The sequence below is a fragment of the Callorhinus ursinus genome, unplaced genomic scaffold, assembly GCF_003265705.2.
Source record: "Callorhinus ursinus isolate GAN/ISIS: 27379988/994484 unplaced genomic scaffold, GSC_fseal_2.0 scaffold26, whole genome shotgun sequence".
Lineage (NCBI taxonomy): Eukaryota > Metazoa > Chordata > Mammalia > Carnivora > Otariidae > Callorhinus > Callorhinus ursinus.
Window position 1 is genome coordinate 14,079,518 of NW_027397088.1, and position 23,145 is coordinate 14,102,662.

At 43.9% G+C, this 23,145-nt stretch overlaps 2 protein-coding genes and 1 non-coding gene across 13 annotated transcripts in view; 2 read left to right on the forward strand and 1 right to left on the reverse strand.

Annotated features, from left to right (window-relative positions):
- Nucleotides 1-16,901, forward strand: part of SIRT5 (sirtuin 5) — a 34,072-nt gene extending 17,171 nt beyond the window's left edge. For 9 of the 11 annotated variants that reach the window (XM_025891030.2, XM_025891027.2, XM_073877595.1 and 6 more), the window contains 4 exons: nt 608-661; nt 2,563-2,686; nt 4,898-5,013; nt 15,195-16,901. In XM_025891030.2, coding sequence (XP_025746815.1) covers nt 608-661; nt 2,563-2,686; nt 4,898-5,013; nt 15,195-15,270 — 370 coding nt within the window. In that variant the 3' untranslated portion in view covers nt 15,271-16,901. Of the gene's footprint in view, nt 1-607; nt 662-2,562; nt 2,687-3,130; nt 3,220-4,897; nt 5,014-15,194 lie in introns of those variants that run through there. The other 2 variants (XM_073877596.1, XM_073877594.1) reach the window with 2 other exon arrangements.
- Nucleotides 3,879-4,012, reverse strand: LOC112838433 (small nucleolar RNA SNORA70). Its single transcript, XR_003211990.1, has one exon. It is a non-coding gene; the product is annotated as a small nucleolar RNA SNORA70 (small nucleolar RNA).
- Nucleotides 16,902-18,368: 1,467 nt separating the features above from the next.
- On the forward strand, nt 18,369-22,759 carry NOL7 (nucleolar protein 7). Its single transcript, XM_025891033.2, has 8 exons — nt 18,369-19,026; nt 19,109-19,169; nt 19,849-19,907; nt 21,328-21,359; nt 21,584-21,671; nt 22,018-22,139; nt 22,213-22,290; nt 22,576-22,759. Exons 1-8 carry the CDS (start codon nt 18,758-18,760, stop codon nt 22,650-22,652), a joined length of 786 nt encoding a protein of 261 aa, XP_025746818.1. The 5' UTR covers nt 18,369-18,757; the 3' UTR covers nt 22,653-22,759.
- Nucleotides 22,760-23,145: the final 386 nt, after the last annotated feature.

Here is a 23,145-nt window from a genome sequence, read left to right on the forward strand (position 1 = left end):
CACACACACACACACACACACACACACACACACACACACACACACACCCTTCATGTTGGTATATCTGTATATAGGTAAAAGACCACTAGAGAATAAAACAAAATATTAATAGTGATTATCAAGGTGGGATTATGGGAAATTTTGATTTCTTCTTTTTCACTTTCTAGAATTCTCTAACAATTCTATGAGGAACATGTACTATTATTATAATTAGGTTAAAAAATAAGAGTAGACTCAGAATATTGAGAAAAATTTTACCTGGCCATTTTAAATCAGTGTAAATTATATAAGTAATATATTAATACAGTATCATTGCAGAAGAGTCAAATCATGATGATGTAAACAGTGCGTATCATGAAACTCCCCCCTTAGCATACCGGCTGCTCCACCCCCTCCCCACATACACATTCCCTCTTTTGAGGTAAAATCACTGGTAGTTAATTGTTTGGTGTCTGTCTTTCTTGTGTCCTTCTAAGTCAGCATGTATAATTATGGGTTTCAAACCATGTGCTGCCAGGCAAATATGCAGACTTACTGGGTTATGTTATCTCTTTGTTCTTCGATTATACCAATGACATTGTTTCTTTTCTAATACTGTTTACGTCAGTGCTCCAGACCCTGAAGCTCAAGATGCCAGAATCCCAGTGGAGAAACTTCCCCGGTGGGTAAAATAACGTTGATCCGTGTTTGATTTTCCAGATTGTGAAAAAAGGGAATCAAAATCTAAGTTCATTTTGTAAGGTGCCTCTTATTTTTTTTTAAAGGTTTTTTTATTTATTTATTTGAGAGGGAGAGAGTGGGAGAGCACAAGCAGTGGGAGGAGCAGAGGGAGAGAGAGAAGCAGACTTCCTGCTGAGCAGGGAGCCCGATGCAGGGCTCGATCCCAGGACCCTGGGATCATGACCTGAGCTGAAGGCAGACGTTGAATGACTGAGCCACCCAGGTGCTCTGTGAGGTGCCTTTTAAATATGCCCTGACCTATGAGGCCGAGGGTGGAAAGGCGTAAGGAGAACTGTTCCTTTCTGGTCTCTTTTTGCTTTGTGTTCTGGTGGGAGAATTTGAGGTCTGGAAGGTTTCTGGAGCTGTTAGGCTACAGATCTGTATCAGGTGTGTGTGGAGCGTAGAGGCCGACATCTATTATCTTTACCCTCCTCATCGTCATCAGTGTTATCAATCCAGGGGAAAGGAGACAGTGAAAGGTCTTGCGAAGGTGAAATTACAGGACCAAACAGGATTTTCATAGATTACGATAAACCCTAGAGAGATTTTTTTATCTCAGTTTTTCAAAACCAGTTGTTACCACAGTGTTTCCTAAAATATTTCATAGAGCGTTAGATCCATGCAACATTGATGGGCATTACTTGAAAAAAATGATGTTACATGCTCAAATAAATATGGAAACCACAGATTAAACAAAGTCGGAGCATGTTTGCTTTCCTGCAGGATTTCTCAGAGCATTTAATATGCTGAAATACACTGTTCCTCCTTAAAAAGTGGTTATAATATGTTAATATTTCACCGGTTTATTTAACCACAGAACCCTTTTTATGATTCTTAGTAAGGGTTTTCATTACCGAATTCTAAAGTTTGGTATAAAACAATAGGGAATCCTGAGCAGTTCTTGAGTAGATTATTATGATGAAAATGATGTTTGGGGGATTATTTTAGAAGGTATATGTAAGATGACCTAGGAGGTAGTACGGAGTGAAAGATGGAGGGTTTTGGTAATTGACCCTGGAGAACTTGGCTGTGGTCAGGGCAAGAAAAAGGTGAATCCGAGGAAACTGGAAAGGGGGTCATTGATGAGACCAGCAGGTGGTTGGGGTGTTAGAAGCGGGGCTGAGCCTGGTTGCTTCCAGGCAGCCACACCGATGTGTGTGGTGAAGTAGCTGGGAAAGAGAAAGTTGCTGTTAAAACCCCAAATCCAGCTGCGTCAGTGTTGGAGATCCAGTTGGCTTTGCCCGAGCTTCTCCGATCAGGCAGCATCCCATCTAGCAAACAGAAAGGAGCTCCAAGGAGCCACACACAATGGAAGACTTTTATAGGCCAAAGGAGGCAGGGCAAGGAAGATTTTTCTAGCAAAGAGGGAGTTGTTTCAGGCAAGGTCACTGTCCTGTAGGGGACCCAAGGGGCATTTCAGCGGAGTACCCCACTAGTGCTGACCAGGTGGTTCCACATGGACTGGTTTAAAGTTCACATTCCCTGGAGAGGCTGAAGCTGGAGCCAGGTGAGGTATTAAGTCTTGGTTTGCTGATGTGGGGCTTAGCACAAGGGACTCCATTTTGGGCCTGTTGTCTGTCTTTTTATGAATAAACACTGTTTAGAAAGGGAATGTGACGGTTGGCCGAAACACATTTGTCAACACAAGGGCCATTAACACAAGTACTTTCTATCCAGGATAAGCTCACGTGGTCTGGAAGGGGAGGGATAGAGGATAAGAAGGCTCAGAGCTGAGCAACTGGACGGACTGGATTTGGGGTAGCCCCTAGTCTGCCTGTGATCCACCTGGGCAGACCTGGTGGGACAGGTGTTGGGGTTGGGTGAAGGATGATGTTCTTACAGGTGCGAAGAGGCAGGGTGCAGGGGCCTGCTGCGACCTCACGTGGTGTGGTTTGGAGAAAACCTGGATCCTGCCATTCTGGAGGAGGTTGACAGAGAGCTGACCCTCTGTGACTTATGTTTAGTGGTAGGTCATTCCGTTCCCTGATCTTTGAGATTTTCGGTAACACCAGGACTGGGGTGGAGTTCGGTGTTTTTTCCTTCCCTCCCTCCCCCCCTCCTCCCTCCTCCCTTCCTTTCTTCTCTGTTCCCTTTCCTTCCTTCCCCCTCTGAATTTGTGTGTTGTACCCTACTCGTGGTACCCTACAGAAAAATGAAGAAACAATGAATATGAATTGATCTTAAATATGAAACTATGTAAGACTGTGTCTTGGGCTTCACAAAGCCTCTTCCCACCAAAAAAAAAAAAAGCATTTTATTGGTTCTGATTTTGAAAGTACTACATGCTCATTATTAAATTTGAGAAAACACAAAAAAGTACAAAATTATAAAGAGGAAATTAGAAATCACCAATATCTCTACCATCCAGAAATAGCCACTGTAAGCATTTTAGTGTATTTTTTTTTTCTAGATCAGAAATGAGAAACTGTGGCCTGTGGGCAAGATCTGGGCTGCCACTTGCTTTTGTAAATAAAGTTTTATTGGAACACAGCCATGTCCATTCTTCTGTGTTGTCTATGGCTGCTTTCACATCTAATGGCAGAGTTGACTATTTGTGGTGGAGACTGGCTTACAAAGCCTAAAAAAATTATTATCCAGACCTTTACAGAAAAACATTTGCCTGCCCCTGGTCTAGACCTTTTCTTATGCAGATGTATACATATTGTTTAAAGTTCAAAATGGGTTCAGACTGTGTGTTCTGTTTTGTTTTGTTTTTTTATTTGTTTGGTTTTTTTTTTGATAGGAAGAAGGTTTTATTGGTGGGCATGAATAGGGAGGGGGCAGTGCCGAGCTTCTCACGAGTGCAGAGCCCTCCATTTGTCCAAGGGGCCACGATTAGGGATGTATTTGACCCCACAGCCATCTGGGATAAGCCGCTGTTCAGCCACCATGTCTTCAAATTCATCCGCATTAAACTTAGTAAAGCCCCACTTCTTGGAGATGTGGATCTTCTGGCAGCCGGGGAACTTGAACTTGGCCCTGCGTAGGGCCTCAATCACATGTTCCTTGTTCTGCCGCTTGGTACGGATGGACATGATGACTTGGCCATTGTGGACCCTGGCTACTGTGCCCTGGGGCTTTCCAAAGGCACCCCGCATACCTGTCTGCAGCCTAGATTGTAGATAGCATGAGGTCAGACCTCAATATCCACTGGAAAGGGCTGTCTCCAAGGTCCCTTAGGGCAACCCATACAATCAACAGGCTGCATACACTACCAAGGAGGCTACTGTTTGCAGCCATGGCACACTGGGCCCCCATGGATGGAGAGCACAGTCGGCTTAATTGGCTGCAGAGTGTTCTGTTTTGAAACAACTTTATTCACGTATATTCCATGCCAGTACATCCACAAATCCACATCATCTTTTAATTGGCTGCATGATGTCCTATTGCTTGGATATAAAAGGAGATATTTAACCAATCCTCTATTTTTAGACATTTAGGCCTTTTCACATTTTGATATTTTAAATAATCCTATGGTGAATATCCTTAGGCATAACTTCTTAGCATGCTCTTCAGATCCTTTCCTTAGGGCATATTTTCCTGGAAGTGGAGTTAATTGGACAAAGGCTATTTCAGAATTTCTCTAATTTGTCTTTAAAAACAGAAGCACTTTCTCACAGGTGCATATTCATTCAGCCAGTATTTATTGAGCACATCCCAGAGCGTCAGTGCTCATGACCGATGGTCAGATGAGAAAAGCTGGTTTGTACAGCATGTTCTGGCCTTTCCTTTCTTGGAAAGCACATTTCTAAATATGTATTTGTAGGGAAAAACCTGAAAGAATATATATCAAAATGTGAACAGTGGTTATCTTGGGGTAGTAGGATTCTGAATGACATGTATATATTTTTTCTTGGAATTTTCTAATGTTAAAAAAAAAAAAAGAACATGGATTCTTGGCATCACCTCCCAGAGCCGAAGCAAAACCGAGCCATTCATCTGCCATTCTCTCCATTTGTGCTGTTTTTCTTCTAGCACATTCTTCCAGTGATCAGCTGAAAGGATGCCTCCTAACTTCCCATCTGTCCCTTGGAAGCTCCCCATTGATCTCATCCAGCTTAGCTTCCCTCACACCTGCAACCACAAACTGGCCTGAGTTTATGTCAGGTTTTCTGAAAGAATGTTTCTTCTCCCCATCGTGTGGTCATTTGTCTGTTTCCATTCATTTGCTTGGTAGGTGGGAACTTCCTCCGTGGTTTATCCTGCTGCCATGTTCGCACCCCAGGTGTCTGCACGGGGAGTGCCAGTGGCCGAATTCAACATGGAAACCACCCCTGCCACCAACAGATTCAGGTACAGGGATTACCAAGGTGGGAGATAGAAGGTACGAAGCAGGTTTGGATATGTCGTTGAAACGGATCTTACCTACTGTTCTCATTAAAAAAAAAAAAAAAAAAAAAGACAGTTTATGTTTTCTAAATCAGTCTATAGTTGCTTTGATGGAAGAACAAAATATCGGTTACTGTAGACCAAGGCAGCTATATGTTCTTCCAGGCAATTTGCCTTAGGGCTCTTGCTCACATTTTGAAAGTTCTTCTTTGATGAACATTTTGAAAGTTCTTTGATTCTGTAGGCTTGGCTTTCATTTGTATTTCTCAGCGAGAGTTGGTAATGGCGTTTAGGTGTAAGTGAGTTGAATACCCAGCACATGGCCAGGGAGATGTCCGTGTGGACCTTCATCACCCGCTTTTCTCCCTGGGGGCGGCCTGGGTGAGCTCCTCTTTGGTCTCGTTGCCAAATGGCTGCCGAATTGCCAGATATCCTCAATAGTAGTATTTGGGGCCATGTCGTGGTGCTGATCCTGTCTCCCATATTTGTGTGGAAAGTGGAGACCATCAGACGATGTGTTTTTAGCCTCATTCTGAGTTCCATTTTATCCTCACCTTCATTTTGCTTTCTTTTTTCACCCTGGCTGTTTTGTCTTCCCTTTTAACTTAGTTTATATATTCTTATCAGTCTGCTTAATTCTTTTCTAAAATAAGGTAGAACATACATAACTCATAAAGAAATACAAATCAATAAAATATAAAATTTCACTGAAACTTGTTATCATTACGTTAGCCAGTGGTTGTCACCTCAGCTGCTTATTTAAAAATACCACTGGGCGGGGCGCCTGGGTGGCTCAGTCTGTTGAGCGTCTGCCTTTGGCTCAGGTCATGATCCCAGGGTCCTGGGATCAAGTCCCACGTCAGGCTCCCTGCTCAGCGGGGAGTCTCCTTCTCCCTCTGCCTGCAGCTTCCCCTGCTTGTGCTCTTTCTCTATCAAATAATAATAAATAAGAAAATAAGATAAATAAAAATAAAAATACGACTGGGTACCACCCATGAGATTCTGATGTAACTGGCCTCAGGTGTAGCCTAGGCATCATGATTTCCATAAACTTCCTAGATGATTCTAACGTGCAGCCAGATGAGGACCAGCATTCTGAGTCTTCACTGGGATAAAAAAAAGTGCCACAGACTGTGTGGAAATGCACTTGATGACCCTCTTCTGGTGAGCTGGCTGAATCTAATCTCCTCCCTGTTTTTAATCACTACTGTCTGTGTTCTCGGCCCACTTCTTCATTCATGTGTAAGTGGCAACAACCAGGTGACGTCCCTTAAAAACTTGCCGTCTATGTAAAACAGATTCTTTGAAAACTATACAGTAAAAGAAATGAAAAGATCTAAACATGTGGAAGGACACTTATGTCTGTGGACCAGACAGCGTCATATTGTTAAGATGGCAGTATTCCCCAAATTGATTTACAGATACAGCTAGTCTCCATCCAAATTGCAGCTGGCTTCTTGGCAGAAATTGGTGAGGGGATCCTAAAATTCATATGGAAATGCAAGGGGCCCAGAAGAGCCAAAACAAGAAGGATGAAGTTGAAGAACTCACACTTTGCAGTTTCAAAAGTTACTACGAAGTTACAATTATCAAGACAGCGTGGCGCTGGCGTAAGGATAGACATATGGATTAGGGGGGCAGAATTGAGAGTCCAGAAATAAACCCTCAGTGCATGGCCAACTGGTTTTTGGAAAGGGTATGAAGGCAATTCAGGGAAAGAGTAGTCCTTTTAACAAATGGTTCTGGAACGGCTGAATTGCCACCTGCAAAAGAATGAAATTGGACTCCTTCTTCATACCACATTCAAAAATTAACCCAAATGAATCATAGACCTACATATAAGAGCTAAAGGTATAAAATACTTAAAAGAAAATATAGGAGTAAGTCTTTGTGACCTCGAGTTAGTTAAAGCCTCTGTGATACGACATCAAAAGCACAAGTAATGTAAGAAAAATGGGTAAATTCCGTGGCACAACGTCAGAAGCACCAGTAATGTAAGAAAAATGGGTAAATTCTGTGGTACGATGTCAAAAGCACCAGTAATGTAAGAAAAATGGGTAAATTCCGTGGTACGATGTCAAAAGCCCAAGTAATGTAAGAAAAATGGGTAAATTGGCTTTCAATCAACATTAGAAACCTCTGTGCTTCAGTGGGCCCCATCAATAAAATAAAAAAGACAACCCATGAGATGGGAGGAAATATTTGCTAGTCTAATATTTGATATGGGACTTGCATCCAGAATATATAAAGAACTCTCACAATTCAATAATAAATAGAGAAATCATCCAATTTAGAAATGGGCCAAATATTTGAATAGACATTTCTCCAAATACATATACATGGTCAATAAGCATATTGAAAATATGCTGAACATTATAAAAATTAGGGAAATGCGAATTAAAACCACCATGATATACCTCTCAACAACCACTGGCATGGCTATAATTTAAAAAAACAAAACAAAACAACAAGTGTTGGTGAAGAAACTGGACCCCTCATCCGTTGCAGGTGGAAACGTACAATGGTGCAGCCTCTTTGGAAAACAGTCTGGCAGTTCCTCAAGAGGTTATATGCAGAGCTAACATACGACCCTGTGGTTCTCTTAGGTATATAGCCAAGAGAAATGAAAACATCACAAAAACGTGTACATGAATGTTCATAGCAGCATTGTTCATAATAATCAAAAAGCGTGAACAATCCAGATGTCCTTCATCTGATTAGTGGATAAGGGAAATTTGGTATTTATACAAGGGAATATTATTCAGCCATAAAAAGAATGATGTACTGATCCATTCAACAACATGAATGACCCTTGAAAACATTATACTAAGTGAAGGAAGCCAGACACACAAGACCACAAATCTTATGATTCCATTTATATGAGATAGCCAGAAATCAACAGAGACTCGAAGTGGATGAGTGGTTGTCTAGGGTTCGGGTAGAGAGGAATAGGGAGTGACTGTTAATGAGGACAAGTTTCCTTTTGGGATGATGAAAATGTTCTAACGTTGACTGTGGTGATGGTTGTGCAATTTTGTGAGTATACTAAAGAAAACATTAAATTATACGTTTTAAACAGATTATATGTGAAGGACATCTCAATAAAGCTGTCCTATTAAAAATTAAATTCTCTTCTAACTTACCCCTGAGAATAGACACGAGGCCTCTAATATGCATTGTAGCACCTGGACCAGCATGCATCATTAACAGGAATGTCAGAGCCGGACAACTCAGGCCCCTCGTCTGCTGAAAGAGCATCAGAATCCTCCAAGAGCAGGATGGCATAAACTTTCTGAAGGAGGGAATGAGCTACATCCCCAGTCCCTTTCTTCTCATGTGGTTTATTTTTAGCCCGATGATCTCCAGCTCACCTCTACAAGGTAGAAAGAATGAAAACGTATCATCACGGTAGAAAAGTAACAAAATGCAGATGGGGAAAAAGAAGAAAATCAAAGCAATGTGCTTCCACAGGCCCAGAGCTGGCCTCTCCCTTTCATGCCCTGGACTGACCAGCAGCTACTGGGCATCCGTTGTGTGTGTCTTCAGAGGAAATTGAACTTGGTAGGTTTCCTGCAAGTTAAGAAGAGCGTCCTGGCATATAAGGATATCATTATGTAAGTTGGGCCTCCTAAAACTACGGACCTGACTCAGCTGCTTCTCCTTCCGAGCCAAAATTGTTCAGCTTCACGTCCTGAAAAGCTGCCATGTCTCCTTTCAGACAGACCGGGTACTTGCTCGTTAGAAACTTTGATCGAATTTGACAAGCTACTCATTGACCCAGCACTGACCACAAGAACCACCTTCTGTTGGCTTCTTGGGGGAGCTGAGGCTGGCTGTACCACTAAGTCTGGGAATTTTCCCAGATGAGTGTAACTGACCAGTGAAGACAGTCGTGCTTTTTTATCTAGGAGTCATCAAAGCTGACATTTAGAAGAGATGCCGGGGATCCTTTTACCTTCTCGACTTTTCAAACGGGAACCAGGCCCAGAGCAATTGAGCGTTCGAACACACGGTCTAAGACGGTCTAACAAGGGAAGAATTGTCTCTTACATCTCATGCGTGATAGATTTGGGTTGAATTTTACGCTAGGTCGGGGCTCAGCAAACTGCTTCCTGTAGACCAAATTCACCCAGCGTCTGTATTTGTAAATAAAGTTTTATTGGAACTCAATCACGGCCATGGGTTTCTGTATTGTCCACGGCTGCCTTTGCACCTACAACAACTCAACTGAGTCATTGCAACAGACACTGTCTGGCCTGCAAAACCTAAAATATGTTCTCTGGTTCTTTACAGAAAAAAGGTGGCCAACAGCTGCTCTAGGTTAACGAGAGAAGCGAAAACTGGGAAATATGTCCTTTTAACCTGATTTCCTTTTACCTAAGCAGGGAGCAGGGATGCTGCCTACACTTTAAACTTGGATCTCACAGGACATCTGAGAACTTGCTCAAGTTGTAGATTCCTTGCCCCAGTTCTAATTTAGAGACAAAGTCACAGAATTTGTGTCCCACTGAAATGTATTACTATTTTCAAGGTGTTAATTAGTTCCGGTTTTGTTTTTGTCATTTTCCCTATCCCCGATGGTTGTCTCCAATGAGTTCTGACAAGACATTACGGTTAGAGTAGACCCTAGGTATTTTCTAATTGGACTTCAAGGTTTTGACTGTTATTCAACCCCTGAGGTCCTTGGCACATGAGGGTCTGTGCATTTGCTGAGAGAGAAATGGGATTTGTGCTCGCCTGAGAGATGGCACAAAGGGCCTTCCAGCACCCTGGGCCTCCTGTGCCCCCTGACTACCATTTTTGAATTTTTCTAAACTGTGGAATTCAGCTGAAGTCCACAGATATCTGCTAGGTACCTACTAGGTACTAGGTACTAGGTATACTGTTCTAGGTGCTCAGGATAGGATATATTGGTAAACCAAAAAATCTGCCATGTGAAGATGACATTCTAGCGGTGGAGGCAAACAGTAAACAGGAAGCATAATAAACGTGCAAATGGTATAGCAGGCAAGAAAGGGGGCAGCAGGTTGTGGCAAAAAGCAAAGGTAGAGCTGAAGGGGAGTGGACAGGCTGCAGGATTCAGCTGGGTAGTCAGGGTAAACCTCACTGAGATGTCTGAGCAGTCTTGCGGGAGGGGAAGGCGTTAGCTAAGGAAATTGTCTGGCTAAGAGCGTTCCAGACACAGGACTACCTGGAGCGGAGGCTGCAAGCCATGCGCGCCTGGGAGGTGGAAGGGACAGCACTGGAAGTCAGTGTGGCCGGAGTCAAGGCGGGGAGGGGGCATGTCCCAGAAGAGGCGGTCAGTAAGGTCGGGAGGTAACACGTTTCTGCAGGGGAAGAAGTGCCCCCAAAGAAAGCGAGCTGTCAATGGAGTCTGTAAATCGAAGGAGTTCTTAGCTAGAAATGGTTTTATAGATTGCTTTAATTATGTATTTGCTTATCAAGAGTGTAAAGAGTTTACTTTTAGGTTTTTTTTTTTTAAAGATTTTATTTATTTATTAAAGACAGAGATAGCGAGAGAGAGCACGAGCAGGGGGAGAGGCAGAGGGAGAAGCAGGCTTCCCGCCAAGCAGGGAGCCCGATGCGGGGCTCGATCCCAGGACCCCAGGATCATGACCTGAGCTGAAGGCAGATGCTTAACCGACTGAGCCACTCAGGCGCCCCAAGAGTTTACTTTTAATTTACGGATGACTGCAGTTGGTAGGAAGTCCGATGCCTGGGTGAGCTGTCATGGGTGGGTAGTAAGGGCCCTACTCTTGGCTCATGCAGCTGGCTCTTGGTTAGTCTGTTCGTCAAAAAGTCATGTAAAGTCAGACTAATTTTAAAAGGACACATAGATGCCTTAGCAAAATATACTTAAAGATACTTAAAAATATTTAATTTTATTTATTTAAAATATGTTTGTTTATAGCAAAGTCTGCATTCATTTATTTCGTTTTGCTTTGTTTGATAGAGCTAAAGGCCTTTTCTGTGAGTTGGGACCTGCTGATTCTGCAGGTCACCTGTGGTGCATTGATGATGCTCCTTATCCTCCCAGTGCTCCCTAGATGCCCCTGAAGATAAAGATCACCCAGCCCTTATTTTGTAAAACAAAACAGACAGCCACAAAAAAAAAAAAAAAAAAAATCAGATCCCAAGGCGCTAGTCTAGACTTCCTGAATCAGAATTTCCAGGGCGTGAGGAGGACTGTTTGTATATTTGACAAGTGGCCCAGGTGACTCTTATCATCTGGGAGTCTGGGAAAACACTGGATTACAACCTCTGGTTTGGATATTTTTCTACTTTTTTTTCTTTTTTAAAGTGCAACAAGAACTTATGAAAAGAAATTTGTGAAGCAGCCTTCCCCCTAGTCTTTCCCACCTATGCTAATTTATTTATTTTTAATTATTTTTAAAAGATTTTATTTATTTATTTGTCAGAGAAAGAGAGAGAGAGAGAGAGAGAGAGAGCCAACACAAGTGGGGGAGTGGGAGAGGGGAAAGCAGGCTCTCCGTTGAGCAGGGAGCCCAATGCAGGACTCGATCCCAGGACCCCGGGATTGTGACCAGAGCCGAAGGCAGACGCTTAACTGACTGAGCCACCCAAGCGTCCCCCACCTACACTAATTTAATAGAATTATTTTTAGTGAGCTGCCATGTCTTTTCAAAGCATACATCAAATTTTCCTAGGAGCAACCGTCTTTTAACCACTGTATTTTGAGGGTTTATTGCATAATTTTTTTCTCAAATTAGATAATCACATTAACCAATAGTAGTGGCATGAACAGATTCCAGAGCAAACCCAGTGGTCCTGGTCACCCTGCTGCTGGGGGGAGGGGGGGCGGCGTATGTGTGTTGGGGGGGCGCAGGGTGCTACAACATGAGTCTTCAAGCACTTTTCTTCACGTACCTCTTTTAAACTTGACATCTTAAAATTTTGTATCGGGTGCCTGCGTGGCTCAGTTGGTTAAGCGTCTGCCTTCAGCTCAGGTCACGATCCCGGGGTCCTGGGATCAAGCCCCGCATCGTGCTTCCTGCTCCGTGGGGAGTCTGCTTCTCCCTCCCCCTCTACCTGCTACTCTGCCTACTTGTGCTCTCTCTCTGTCAAAAAAAAAAAAAAAAAACAAACTTAAAAAAAATAAATTTTGTATCAAAATAGTTGAAAAAGATGTGATTCCAAGTGTACTGGAAATAAAATACTCTCATTTTAGAATAAAACCGCCATTATCAAGGTTTTAAATACATCCAGGGTGAATGTTGCTGCCACTCAACACCCACCATTATGTATTTACAAAATAGATACACAAGCCCTTTTTAACAACCTTCGCTGTTTTCCTCCTTGAACTTGTATTTCCATTCTACTTTCACCACAGAAATTTATATTCATGCAATATATTTTTATGCTTAAAAATCTTTTGTTGACTCCCCTATTATATTTCTGCAGCAAAATGTGGTATGAATCATTTGCTTTCAATTTCTTGAAAACTAAAAAAATGTTTTATTAGGAAATGCCTCGATTGAACTGTCACTGACAGTACTTTGTGGCATAGCTATTGAAAACAACAAATAAATTATACATTTTGGTTAATAATTCCATAAAAGTGAAATCTTACTGGAAATGCAGCTCTTCATAGATGCATAGGACATAAATTTTTCGGGTTACCTCCTGTGCCCCTGGCTGAGTGTTGGAAGGAAACCGAGTTCATGCTGTTCTAGCCCAGTCCACCTGCAGTCACCAGAAACTAACCTATAGTCAGATCAGCTTTACCCGTTCTCTGCAAATGAGGGAGGAACATGGTGCATGTCCCCAAACCAAGGAAAAGGTACAATTACTATAGGATTTGGAGGGAGGGTGGAGTTTAGGTGAAATTTAAGTGAAGCTGTTTTTGGTAGACTGAGCAGCAAGCAGGGCTGTGTGGGAGTCAAGTGCAGTCTGGCTGGAAATGTGGACGCAGGGTTCTGTTTCCCTGGAGACCGCAAATTGAAGGTAAACAGGTAACACTGTTCAGACACCCCTGTGCGGAGCCTGGTCTTTCTAACGAAAGCAAGGTTGTTGCTCAGTGGCAAAGTCACCTGGGTCCTTCAAGCACATTTATCCTTTACCGCTGTATTTTCCAAGAGCAGTTTCTGATAGCTTATGGTTTTAGAGTATAGAATTCCTTGGTGAGTAAAAAAGCAGTCGTCAAAGAAGGGAGTTGTTATGATACTTTGTGCATCGTCCTGGGGAAAAAATATTGTTTTCTCTTTGCAGTTGGCTTCGTCTGTGTCTCTTATTCTACCTAATATGAAGGAGGGCAGGCCAGATTTTTACTGGCCAAGCTAAATTTCACCTTTCCAATGTCAAGCTAAAATTTGTAATTTTTAGCTTTTGCTTTTTATAGACGTAGGTCCTGAGAATGTGAGCCACATAATTCCCCGGGAATGAAAGGAATTTCATTATGTCATCGCCACTCGGATTTTGGACCTCTTTCCAAGTTAAATGCTAAAATACACACTAATTCTGTATTGCATTTGGCGATGTGTTTGTTGACAGTCCAATCAGACCAGGCCCTCTTTCGGTTTTATGGAAAGCAGGAACGAAATGGCCCTTCCTTGCCTAAGGATGCCTTGTCACCCAATCTCTAGAAACCATTTATTGGCTGAGATCTACACCAACATTTCAAACGTCCCTTTATCTGGCCCCTCGGACATTTTCACACTCTGGGATAAGGCATCATGGTAAGATTTGGGTGGGGGAGGGGACCAGCTTGCTCTTGCAAAGTGGGAGAAGGATGGATATAGAAAGGAACTCTCAAAAGTCACTTTTCTAGGAAGGAGAACATGTGCACGCTGAGGCTATGGGAACTCCCGAAGGTTCTCTGTGACTGGCTGTAATTTTTGGGAGGTCCTCAAGGGGCTGTAACTGTGCACGTGAGGAGCTTTCTGGTGGCAGGAGGAGTGGAGATGTCACCTGGTTGGGGATGTCCGTTAGCCGCACTCTATCCAGACAGAAGAGTATTTGAGGTCTCAGGCATTCATGATCTGTGTTGCGTCAAGAATAAGCAATATGGGGGCGCCTGGGTGGCTCAGTCGGTTAAGCGTCAGCCTTCAGCTCAGGTCATGATCCCGGGGTCCTGGGATCGAGCCCCACATCGGGCTCCCTGCTCCGCGGGAAGCCTGCTTCTCCCTCTGCCTGCCGCTCCCCCTGTTTGGGCTCTCTCACTGTCTTTGTCACATAAATAAATAAAATGTTTAAAAAAAAGAATAAACAATATGAATATTGAATTACCTTGAACATGTCCTTTTTCATTTTTACCTGTGCTCAATTGGTTTTCTTCTGAATACACTAGAAAATCCTGCTTTTCCAGGATCCTCTGAATCCTGCATTCAGAGATGGACATTTTTTTTCTTCCTGTTGTATTTTTCCTTGAAGGAAGCAGGAATGCATTTTTCTTCTTTCTCCCTCCTCTTTGCTCTTTTTGCTTGTTTCTGCTTTCTGACTATATGTCATAGTTAGTCATAAGGTCCAACAGCTGACTTGAGAGTCCTGTTCACTCAGCTACAATGTTCATGGTCTGTGTGGTACATGGGGTTATTTTTCTCGTGTCCTTAGTGCATGAGAATGCTGGGGTTTTTTAAAAAAGATTCTATTTATTTACTTGACAGAGAGACACAGCGAGAGAGGGAACACAAGCAGGGGGAGGGGCAGAGGGAGAAGCAAGCTTCCCGCGGAGCAGGGAGCCCGATGTGGGGCTCGATCCCAGGACCCTGGGATCACGACCTGGGCCGAAGGCAGACGCTTAACGACTGAGCCACCCAGGCACGCCATGAGAATGGTGTTTTAATTAGTATATAGACTTTATAAAACTCACAGCTTCAGTTGTTATGAGGTTGGCTGTACAATCACGAAATGCACTTTGCAATTATGTCTCCCCTATGCCTTAAATAAAATTTAGCACCTAAATTCCAGGCAGTTGCTTTCCCAAAATTCCCTTGATCACTGGGATCAACCCATAATGAAATGTCTACATCTAGAGTTATCAGAAACTAGATGAAAAAAGGGAGAACAAAGCTCATTATACCGTATTTGTGAGAATTGGGATTTTGCTTTGGATGTAACTAAGAAATGTGTGACTTGCTGAAGTAGTCCATTCGTGTTTCTAACTCTGCTTATTTGTCCTATTTCAGGTTTCATTTCCAGGGGCCATGTGGTACCACTCTTCCTGAAGCCCTTGCTCCTCATGAAACTGAAAATGTCTCTTAGTTGCCCTGGGGAAAGAAGAAATTTAGTATGTCTAAGTACCGGGCCACAAACAGAGGAGAACCAATCATGGGGACGGTGAGCTAAATACTGGAAAGTCTAAAAGTACCCTCCGATTCCCTGGCTGGAATCCCACCTGATGATAAGTGATGGGGGCCTAGAAACAACAATAGCAAATATTCTTAGCAGTGAGAGAACAGTCAAGTTAATGCATCTTATTTTGTGTGTGATATCGGACTTAAACATCCGATATCTTTTATGTGTTTGGTTGGTTGGTTATGGGAAAGGGAAAATTTTATAATTAGGTTATCTTTTAAAAAAGTAATTATCCTGATTGAATTGTTGCGATCTGGACACAGAGAGAAGTAGAGGGGTAAAACCTTGGTATTTCTGATTTTTGCCAAGTTTTGGTGGAAAATAAAATCACTCTCTGCAGTAGGTCATTTATTGTATAAAGATCTTACCCCAAGAGATGTCTTTGTCGGGGGCTTTTCCTGTTCAGCGTTTACCGTGTTTGGCCGCCTTGCCTCACAGTGTGTGGGAGAGCTTACAACAAGAGCTCAGGCAAGGAAGGAAGAGAAAAGTAGCATCAAGATAGAAAATCAAGATGCGGAAAATAAATGATGCAAATATATGGACTCCAAGGATAAACACAGCTGCCTAAAACTGAGCACTGGCCTCCTTAGCAGTCAAGCAGGAAAGGGAGAGGTGATGGTTGACTATTTATCGATATCATAAACACAGAAGCATCACAGTCCCTGCGGGGGCCCCACCAAGCTTTCCCAGACACTGAATTCTGAAATTTGTGGGTTTTGTTTTTTTTTTTTTTCCCATGAACTTTAAAAAAATTATGCTCATATTACCTTGGAATCAAGTAGTAAGAATACGGCTCTCTGCTCAAGCCTCACTACCGAATGCAGCCCCCAGGGCCCTAGGAACGCCTGCTGTCTGGTCTGACTGGGAGGAGTGGCCTTTAGTAAACAGCGCAGGGAGGTCGTACATGTGCAGGTCCCTTGGATCACATCAGCTCCCTGGGTGATTACACCTCTGGGCCACATTGCCTCAGCCCCTTACAAAATTACATTTAATGCTACACCCTTGGCTTTTGTAGAAGCAGGCAAGACACAGTCACATAAAACTTTGTCATAACTTTTAATAAATCCCAAAGGTTCTTTGCAGGGGCAAGAGGGATGTTCATAACTTACAAGGAGTAGGGCTCTTGAGGGCTCGATTCACACTTTGCATGAGTGGGTCGAGGCATGTACACAGAGAGGGCCTGTTATAATGCAGTTTTTCTACCCGAAATACCATCATTCACTGTTAATAGGTCTGTTGGGCTTCTCAATTTAACTTAAATTCATACATTTTCCTAGTGTTAGCAATAATGAAAGTCAACACACTGTTTCAGCGAGTCTGACTGTATTTTTAATCTGTAATTTCCAACTGACCAAGGCCCCGATATTTCATAACTGTTCTTTGTAACTCCTCTCATCCTGGGCCTTTGGTACCAGCAGCTTGTTTTTCTGGTTGGTTTTTGTGTTTTGCCATTTTTGTTCGTGTTTTGGTTTCGTTAGAGAAGATGAAAAATTTGAAAATGCAAACTGTATGTGATATCTAATTCAATTTAATATTTACTGAATGTCTGCCCTATGATAGACATTAGAAATAAAATGATCAGTAAGATATGGACCTTACCCTCAAGGAGGTCACAGAATGGTTGGGACAGCTGTCATGTGAACTATTTTACAGATTGGAAACTACAGTAAAGAAAGCTGTGCAAGATGCAGAGGAGGATGCAATTAGAGATGGGCGGAGTGGGGATGGGTTCAACATTAAGGTGCTTGGAAGCCTTTAGGAGGAAATAGGGGGCAGTTTTTGAAGCATAAATAGTTCCACATGGAGGAGTATCAGCAGAGGAAACAGCATGTACAAACGCACAGCAAATGGGCAACAAGCTTGGTTTGTTCAGAGAGTGATGAGTCATTTCGTGTTGTATAATGGGTGGGAGAAGATAAACACAGAGATCAGGAAGGGCCGTGGATGCCAAGAAATGAAACCTACCTGGGGTTTGGAGGGATAGAAGCAGTACTAGGTTGCATTCACTAAGTAATGGTGAAGTCACTCTTTCACCAGATTCAGGGTTTGCGCTGGACCAGCCACTGTTCAAGTTCCTGGGGTTAGAGCAGGGCACCAGGCCAGGACCCTGCTGTTCTCACAGAGCTTACATCCTAATGCAGGAGTCAGATGATAAGCTGTTGGGGAGTGGTGTCGGTGATGAACAGAGGTGTGGACAGTCCAGGAGCAGGTGGTGAGGGAAGCCTGGGAAATGGTGGCTGAGGTAGCCAAGCACACGTTTGGTGCTGAGCATTCATTTAGGCCTGTATCTGTCAACTGGTTCCTGTCAGTGCCAGAAGGACTGAAAGGCATCACGTCCTGTTGCTACAGCACAGTTCTTCCCTTCGAAGGAGATGCCACTTCTTTGGGGGTGCGGGGAGTGAAGGGAGCCCAATCTGCAAATACTGATTAATTGGATCCAGTGTGGCAATTAGTAAAGGGAAATCTCACTAAAATGGAGTCGGGAGGTTCGGCAGGGGGAGGTCTCACGCTCTACCACTTGTCTTTACCTGCAAATCCAACAGGAAGAGACGGTGGACCTGGTAGGTGAATACCGCCTTATTACCAGACCTGGTAGGTGGATAGGGCTTTATCACCCCAGCGGGAGGAAGAAAGGCTTTCCTCCTCCCCCACCCCGCACCCCGCAACAGCCCAGCCAGTGAGAAGCCAGTGTATTTCTAATCCCCAGTTTACTCCAATGGACTTTTATGACAGCCTCCCCCAGCTTCCCGGCTCCTCTGTAAAAGGGAATCCACTCCTTAGTTTGGGGGACTTGCCTATGGCTTTGCCAACAGCTTGCTTACCCGGCAACTCTCTGCGATTCCTGAGTAAACCCATTTTTTTGCCGGTAAAATAACTGGCAGTTTTACTTTTTAAGGTTAACAGGACCAAGTGGATGGCGGTGCTAGGTAGGGCCACCGGGGCTTGCGGTCCCAGGTTTCTGGGCCCCTGGACGGCACAGCCCGTGGCAGCGGGACTGGAGGGGGGGGGGGGACCCAGGCAACCCTGCTGTCAGCTTCCCAGCGGAGGAGCTCTTACGAGGCTCTCCCCTCCTAGAAGCAAGCCCCATCCCGACCTGCTCTCACTGCGGGAGCTCCGGTCGCTTATTCGGGGCGGGGAGAAATCCAGGTGACGTCCCAGGCGGGGAAACCTCCCACGGGCGAAAAGGAAACACCCACCAACCCACCCCAACGCTCGGCTCCCCTTAGGCCACACCCTCCCCCGCTCTGCGCATGCGCCTCCGCCGTCCCACCGCCGTCTCCGCATCCGCACCTTGCAGGGGGCGGTGCAACTCGCGTCGCTTGCTCTCCACGTCACGCTGCGCTTGCGCGTTGTTTCCGGGTCAGAGGTCAGACGGTCGAGCGCTGCGCGGGTCATGGTGCAGCTCCGGCCGCGCGCGTCCCGCGTCCCGGTCTCGGCGATGGTGGACGAGGGCCAGCCCGCCTCCGAGGAGGAGGAGGAGGCGGCGGAGCACGGCCTGTTGCTCGGGCAGCCCAGCAGCGGCGCGGCCGCGGAGCCGCTGGAGGAAGAAGACGGGGAAGGGGACGACGAGTTTGACGACGAGGCCCCGGAGGAGCTGACTTTCGCCAGCGCCCAGGCGGAAGCACGAGAAGAGGAGCGGCGGGTTCGGGAGTCGGTGCGCAGGTTCGGAGCCCGCCGCCGGCCGGGAGAACCGCCCCTTCCCGTCCCGCGCGTGTCGCCCCTTACTAACTTGTCACTCTTTCAGGGATAAAACGCTCCTGAAGGAGAAGAGGAAGCGACGGGAGGAGCTGTTCATCGAACAAAAGGTTAGAGGGTAGGGAGGCGTCTCCCCTTTAAAACACCGGGCCGGGGTCGAGTTCCCCCGTGTGGTGCCACAGCTGGGGAGCCTGGGGCGGGGGAAAGTCGCTAATATGCCTCTGACAACAGCGAAAACGAAGGCGCTCGAGCTCTTTGCTGTCCAGCGATTGAAAACGGGAGTGGGAAGTGTCGTGAATTCGAGATTCGGAGGGTCCATCCCACTTGGGACAGCTCACCATGACAGCCTAGTCATTTAGTCTCGCGGAGGTAGTTTCTTTATCCGAAGTCGGGTTGCTGTGAGAATTATGAGAGGTGCTTTGTAAACCGCGGGCTGCACTGCCTAGAGTATGATTGCTTTGCTGTCTGACGCTCGGCGGATGGGCCACAGAGAACGGACTCCGGGTGGACGGGACTTGATTGCGCTCAGTGTAGAACTGAGACTTCTGGGTTGGGATACAGTGGGCAGCCTTCCCAGTCGTCACCGAGTGCTTCCCGAGAATGCGGAATAGGTTCTGAGTTTCGTGGGCCCAGTCTTCCCGCAGCTTAGAGGTCGTGGGGGCAGGGCTCAGCCTAATTCTAATTCGTCTAGATTTTAGTAAAGTTGTCCTTAAAATCAGAAACTTCAGAAGCAAGTCGGGGCATACTGTCATGCAGCTCACTGCTGATTAATTTTTAAATGTCTTTAAGAAAAGAAAACTCCTTCCAGATAACATCCTAGAGAAGTTAACTACAGCTGGACAGACTCGGTAAGTAGTGGATCTTTGTTACATACACCTGTCTGTGCCGCACTGGTCCACACGTTTATTTGAATCCACATAATAGAAGTAATAAATGAAAAAGCTACGCAGTAGATACTTGAATTTGGTGGGAAAGGTGGAGGGAATTAACTCGATTTTCAGTCTTTTACCACTTTTTGTTCATTCTTGTAGCGAACTTGAGCTTCTGGCCGTACTGATTCCAGGGTATCGGTCAGTAGATGCTTGTGCTCCTGTCCTTATACCAACGGAGGGTAGATGGTGGTGAATAAGAGTGTCTTGAGACCTGGCGTTTAGTGGAGTAGCAGACACGTGTCTACAGGCTCCTGAAGCTCCTCTTGCCCCACGCTTGCCTTGGCCGCTCCCGCTTCATTCATTTCATTTAGCAGCTTTGCCCTCTGTTGACGGGTAAAGGCAAATGCTGTCCCTCCTCTTCCCCGTCCATTCCGTGCAATCAAACTGTAATTTTAGACTTCTAAATATTGGGTAATTTCTTTATGCCCCCCCTTGCACCTCCTAAATGCTTTATTTATTTATTTTTTTTTAAAGTTTTTATTTGCCAGAGAAGGAGCACAAGCAGGGGGAGTGGCAGGCAGAGGGAGAAGCAGGCTCCCCGCCGAGCAGGGAGCCCGGCGCGGGGCTCAATCCCAGGACCCTGGGACCATGACCTGAGCCCAAGGCAGACGCTTAACTGACTGAGCCACCCAGGCGTCCCTCCTAAATGCTTTAAGTTCAGAAGTTTAGTCCTGTATTTTTTGCCTAGGCCGGTGATTCTTAAATTGTCAGTAAAAGAACTTTTCCAAAGTTACTAAGATCCTGAATATATTATACAGTCAGGTGCATTTGGTGGCATGTCCCCCCTTCCCTCTTTAGAAACCAAGTTCAAATGTCACCACCTCCTTCTCTCGCTCCCCCCGTCCCATCACTTTCTCCTTTGTATAGCTTTTCTGTCAGGTGCTTCTGTATGGGAATCTTCTTGTTGTATTTTGTCAGATTACATTGGTCTCTCCATCCTTTTTGGCCTGAACTGCTGAATTAATCCTTTGTGATTTCTCCAAATACCACCTTTCACCTCGTATTTTGAATAGTTATGTGATTCATTTTTTTCTTGTCTTTCACTTCAGCTCTTAACTACAGCAATCTGTTATTGACGTTTGCTAATGTGCTTTCACAACTTTCTGAAAAGATACTCCATCCTAGTTATATACTAGTTTGGGAATTGGTAGCATTTCCCAACTTTTGCTTTCCAAAGTTGGGACTTTTGCTTTCCAAAACTGATCCTGAGTAAAAACTGAGGTTGGTGGTCATGAAAGGGGGTATATTATTTATAAAGCCCGATGAAATTGTGTAATAAGTGGAGTAATCTTTGCTATCTGCCATACCAATCGGTATTTTTATTGTTCTTCCTTAGCATAAAAAAATCATCAGGAAAGCTGAAAGAAGGTATGATCTATTCTGATTTAAATAACTTCTCATGTTAAGTGTCAGGCACATTTGCAGATATTTGCAGCCAAATGCTACTGGCCCTGAGAGAGTGTAACTTGGATCTGTTTCTTACAAATAAAAATTGCATCGAAATTGGCATGAGTGGATGTTTAAAGTGAACTCCAGTAAATGTTTCTGCTTTATTTTTACATAATTACTAACTTGAAATAAAAATTTTTTAGCTACTTTGCAGAAGAAAAAGGAAGAATATGAAAAAGGAAGTGTTTCTAAGAACGCTAAAGAAAAGGTACAAAAAGTACAGTCTGTCGGGTAAGAGTCTTCTTTTTTTCCACCTAGAAGGTAGAGGTGACCAGAGGGCGTTCAAGTATTGGCTTATGTGGAGAAAGATGTTAATTAGTAGTGGTTTCAGATTAGATCCTCTGTGGGGAAACCAATTCTGATATTTACATAAGAACATTTGCCTACTAAAACATAAATGTGAATCTATTTCTAGTAAAATAAAACAGCCCTGTGATTTAGTTTTATTCATCATCTGTGCATATACAAATTTAGGATTTGGGTTTTTTCACTTTTTGAAGTAAGAAAAATGCTTTTTATTTTCAAAGTAAACACGTTATCAGACTTGCTCATTTTGACCTTTTGTGTTGGTCACCAGCCAGAATAAAAGCTACTGGGCTCTAAGGCTAAAAGATCAAGATCTGAGAGATTCAAGGCAGGAAGCCGCGAAGGCTTTTATACAGAATTCTTTGTATGGTCCAGGAACCAACAGAACTACTGGTAAGTTCTTGACAGACTGTTCTCTCACTTTTTATTGCAAATTAAAGAAATGATAAGTAATTCTCTTTTCTAGTAAATAAGTTCCTGTCTCTTGAAAATAAGAGGTTACCAGTGAAAAAGGCTGCAGCCCAGTTTCTGAATAGTGCTTGGGGTAAGATCCAGTTTAAATTTTTTATATATCGAAAAACGTTCTTTTTTAAGGAGACAGTAAATACTTAAATAATCATGAAGCATCAATGTTTTCCTTATAATAACTTCTACATTAGTATGTTAAAGCTGCTTCTGAAAAATTCATCAGCATGATATGTATGTACATCTATACAATCTGATTTAATCAACTTAATTTTAGTATTCATAGAATCTTGAAAACTTTTTTGAGTTATTTCTTGGGAATTTTATATCTAATACTCTTACTGCACAAAATTTTCTATTTTAGGAACCCAGAAAAAACAAAATGCAAAGAGGTTTAAAAGACGGTGGATGGTCAGAAAGATGAAAACTTCTAAGAAGTAAAGCTAAATGAAGAATGAGAACTTGTATGTACTTGTATGTATAGTACTTAAGTTACGTGGTTTAGAGGATTAGTTTTTCTGAAAATCTAATAAATCGTTTACAAATGGTTTTGTGAAGCGTCACTGCAAAAATCCGAGATCTTTGGGGGGAAGCCCCCCCACCACATTTCATCCTTCTGGAGTACAATGGTGCCTTGTCTTTGAGGACTACAGTGGAAGAAAATGCAATTTAAAAGGAATTGTTTTCCTTTTTACGAGCATTTATACATTTAATTGAAAGCGCGTCGTGCACCGTAGGAGTGGCGGGGGGGGGGGGGGGTGGAGGAAACAGCTAGGGGTTTTCAGCTGCAGCTCTCAGATGCCTTCATCTTGCAGATGTCTTGGTGCTTTGGTGAGAATCTGTTTCATAGAATAAAGACTAGGAAGAAGTAACTGAAAAAGGGCAGTATCTAAGTATAATAAACATTTCTTCTTAAAGAACACTGAAGCCTCAG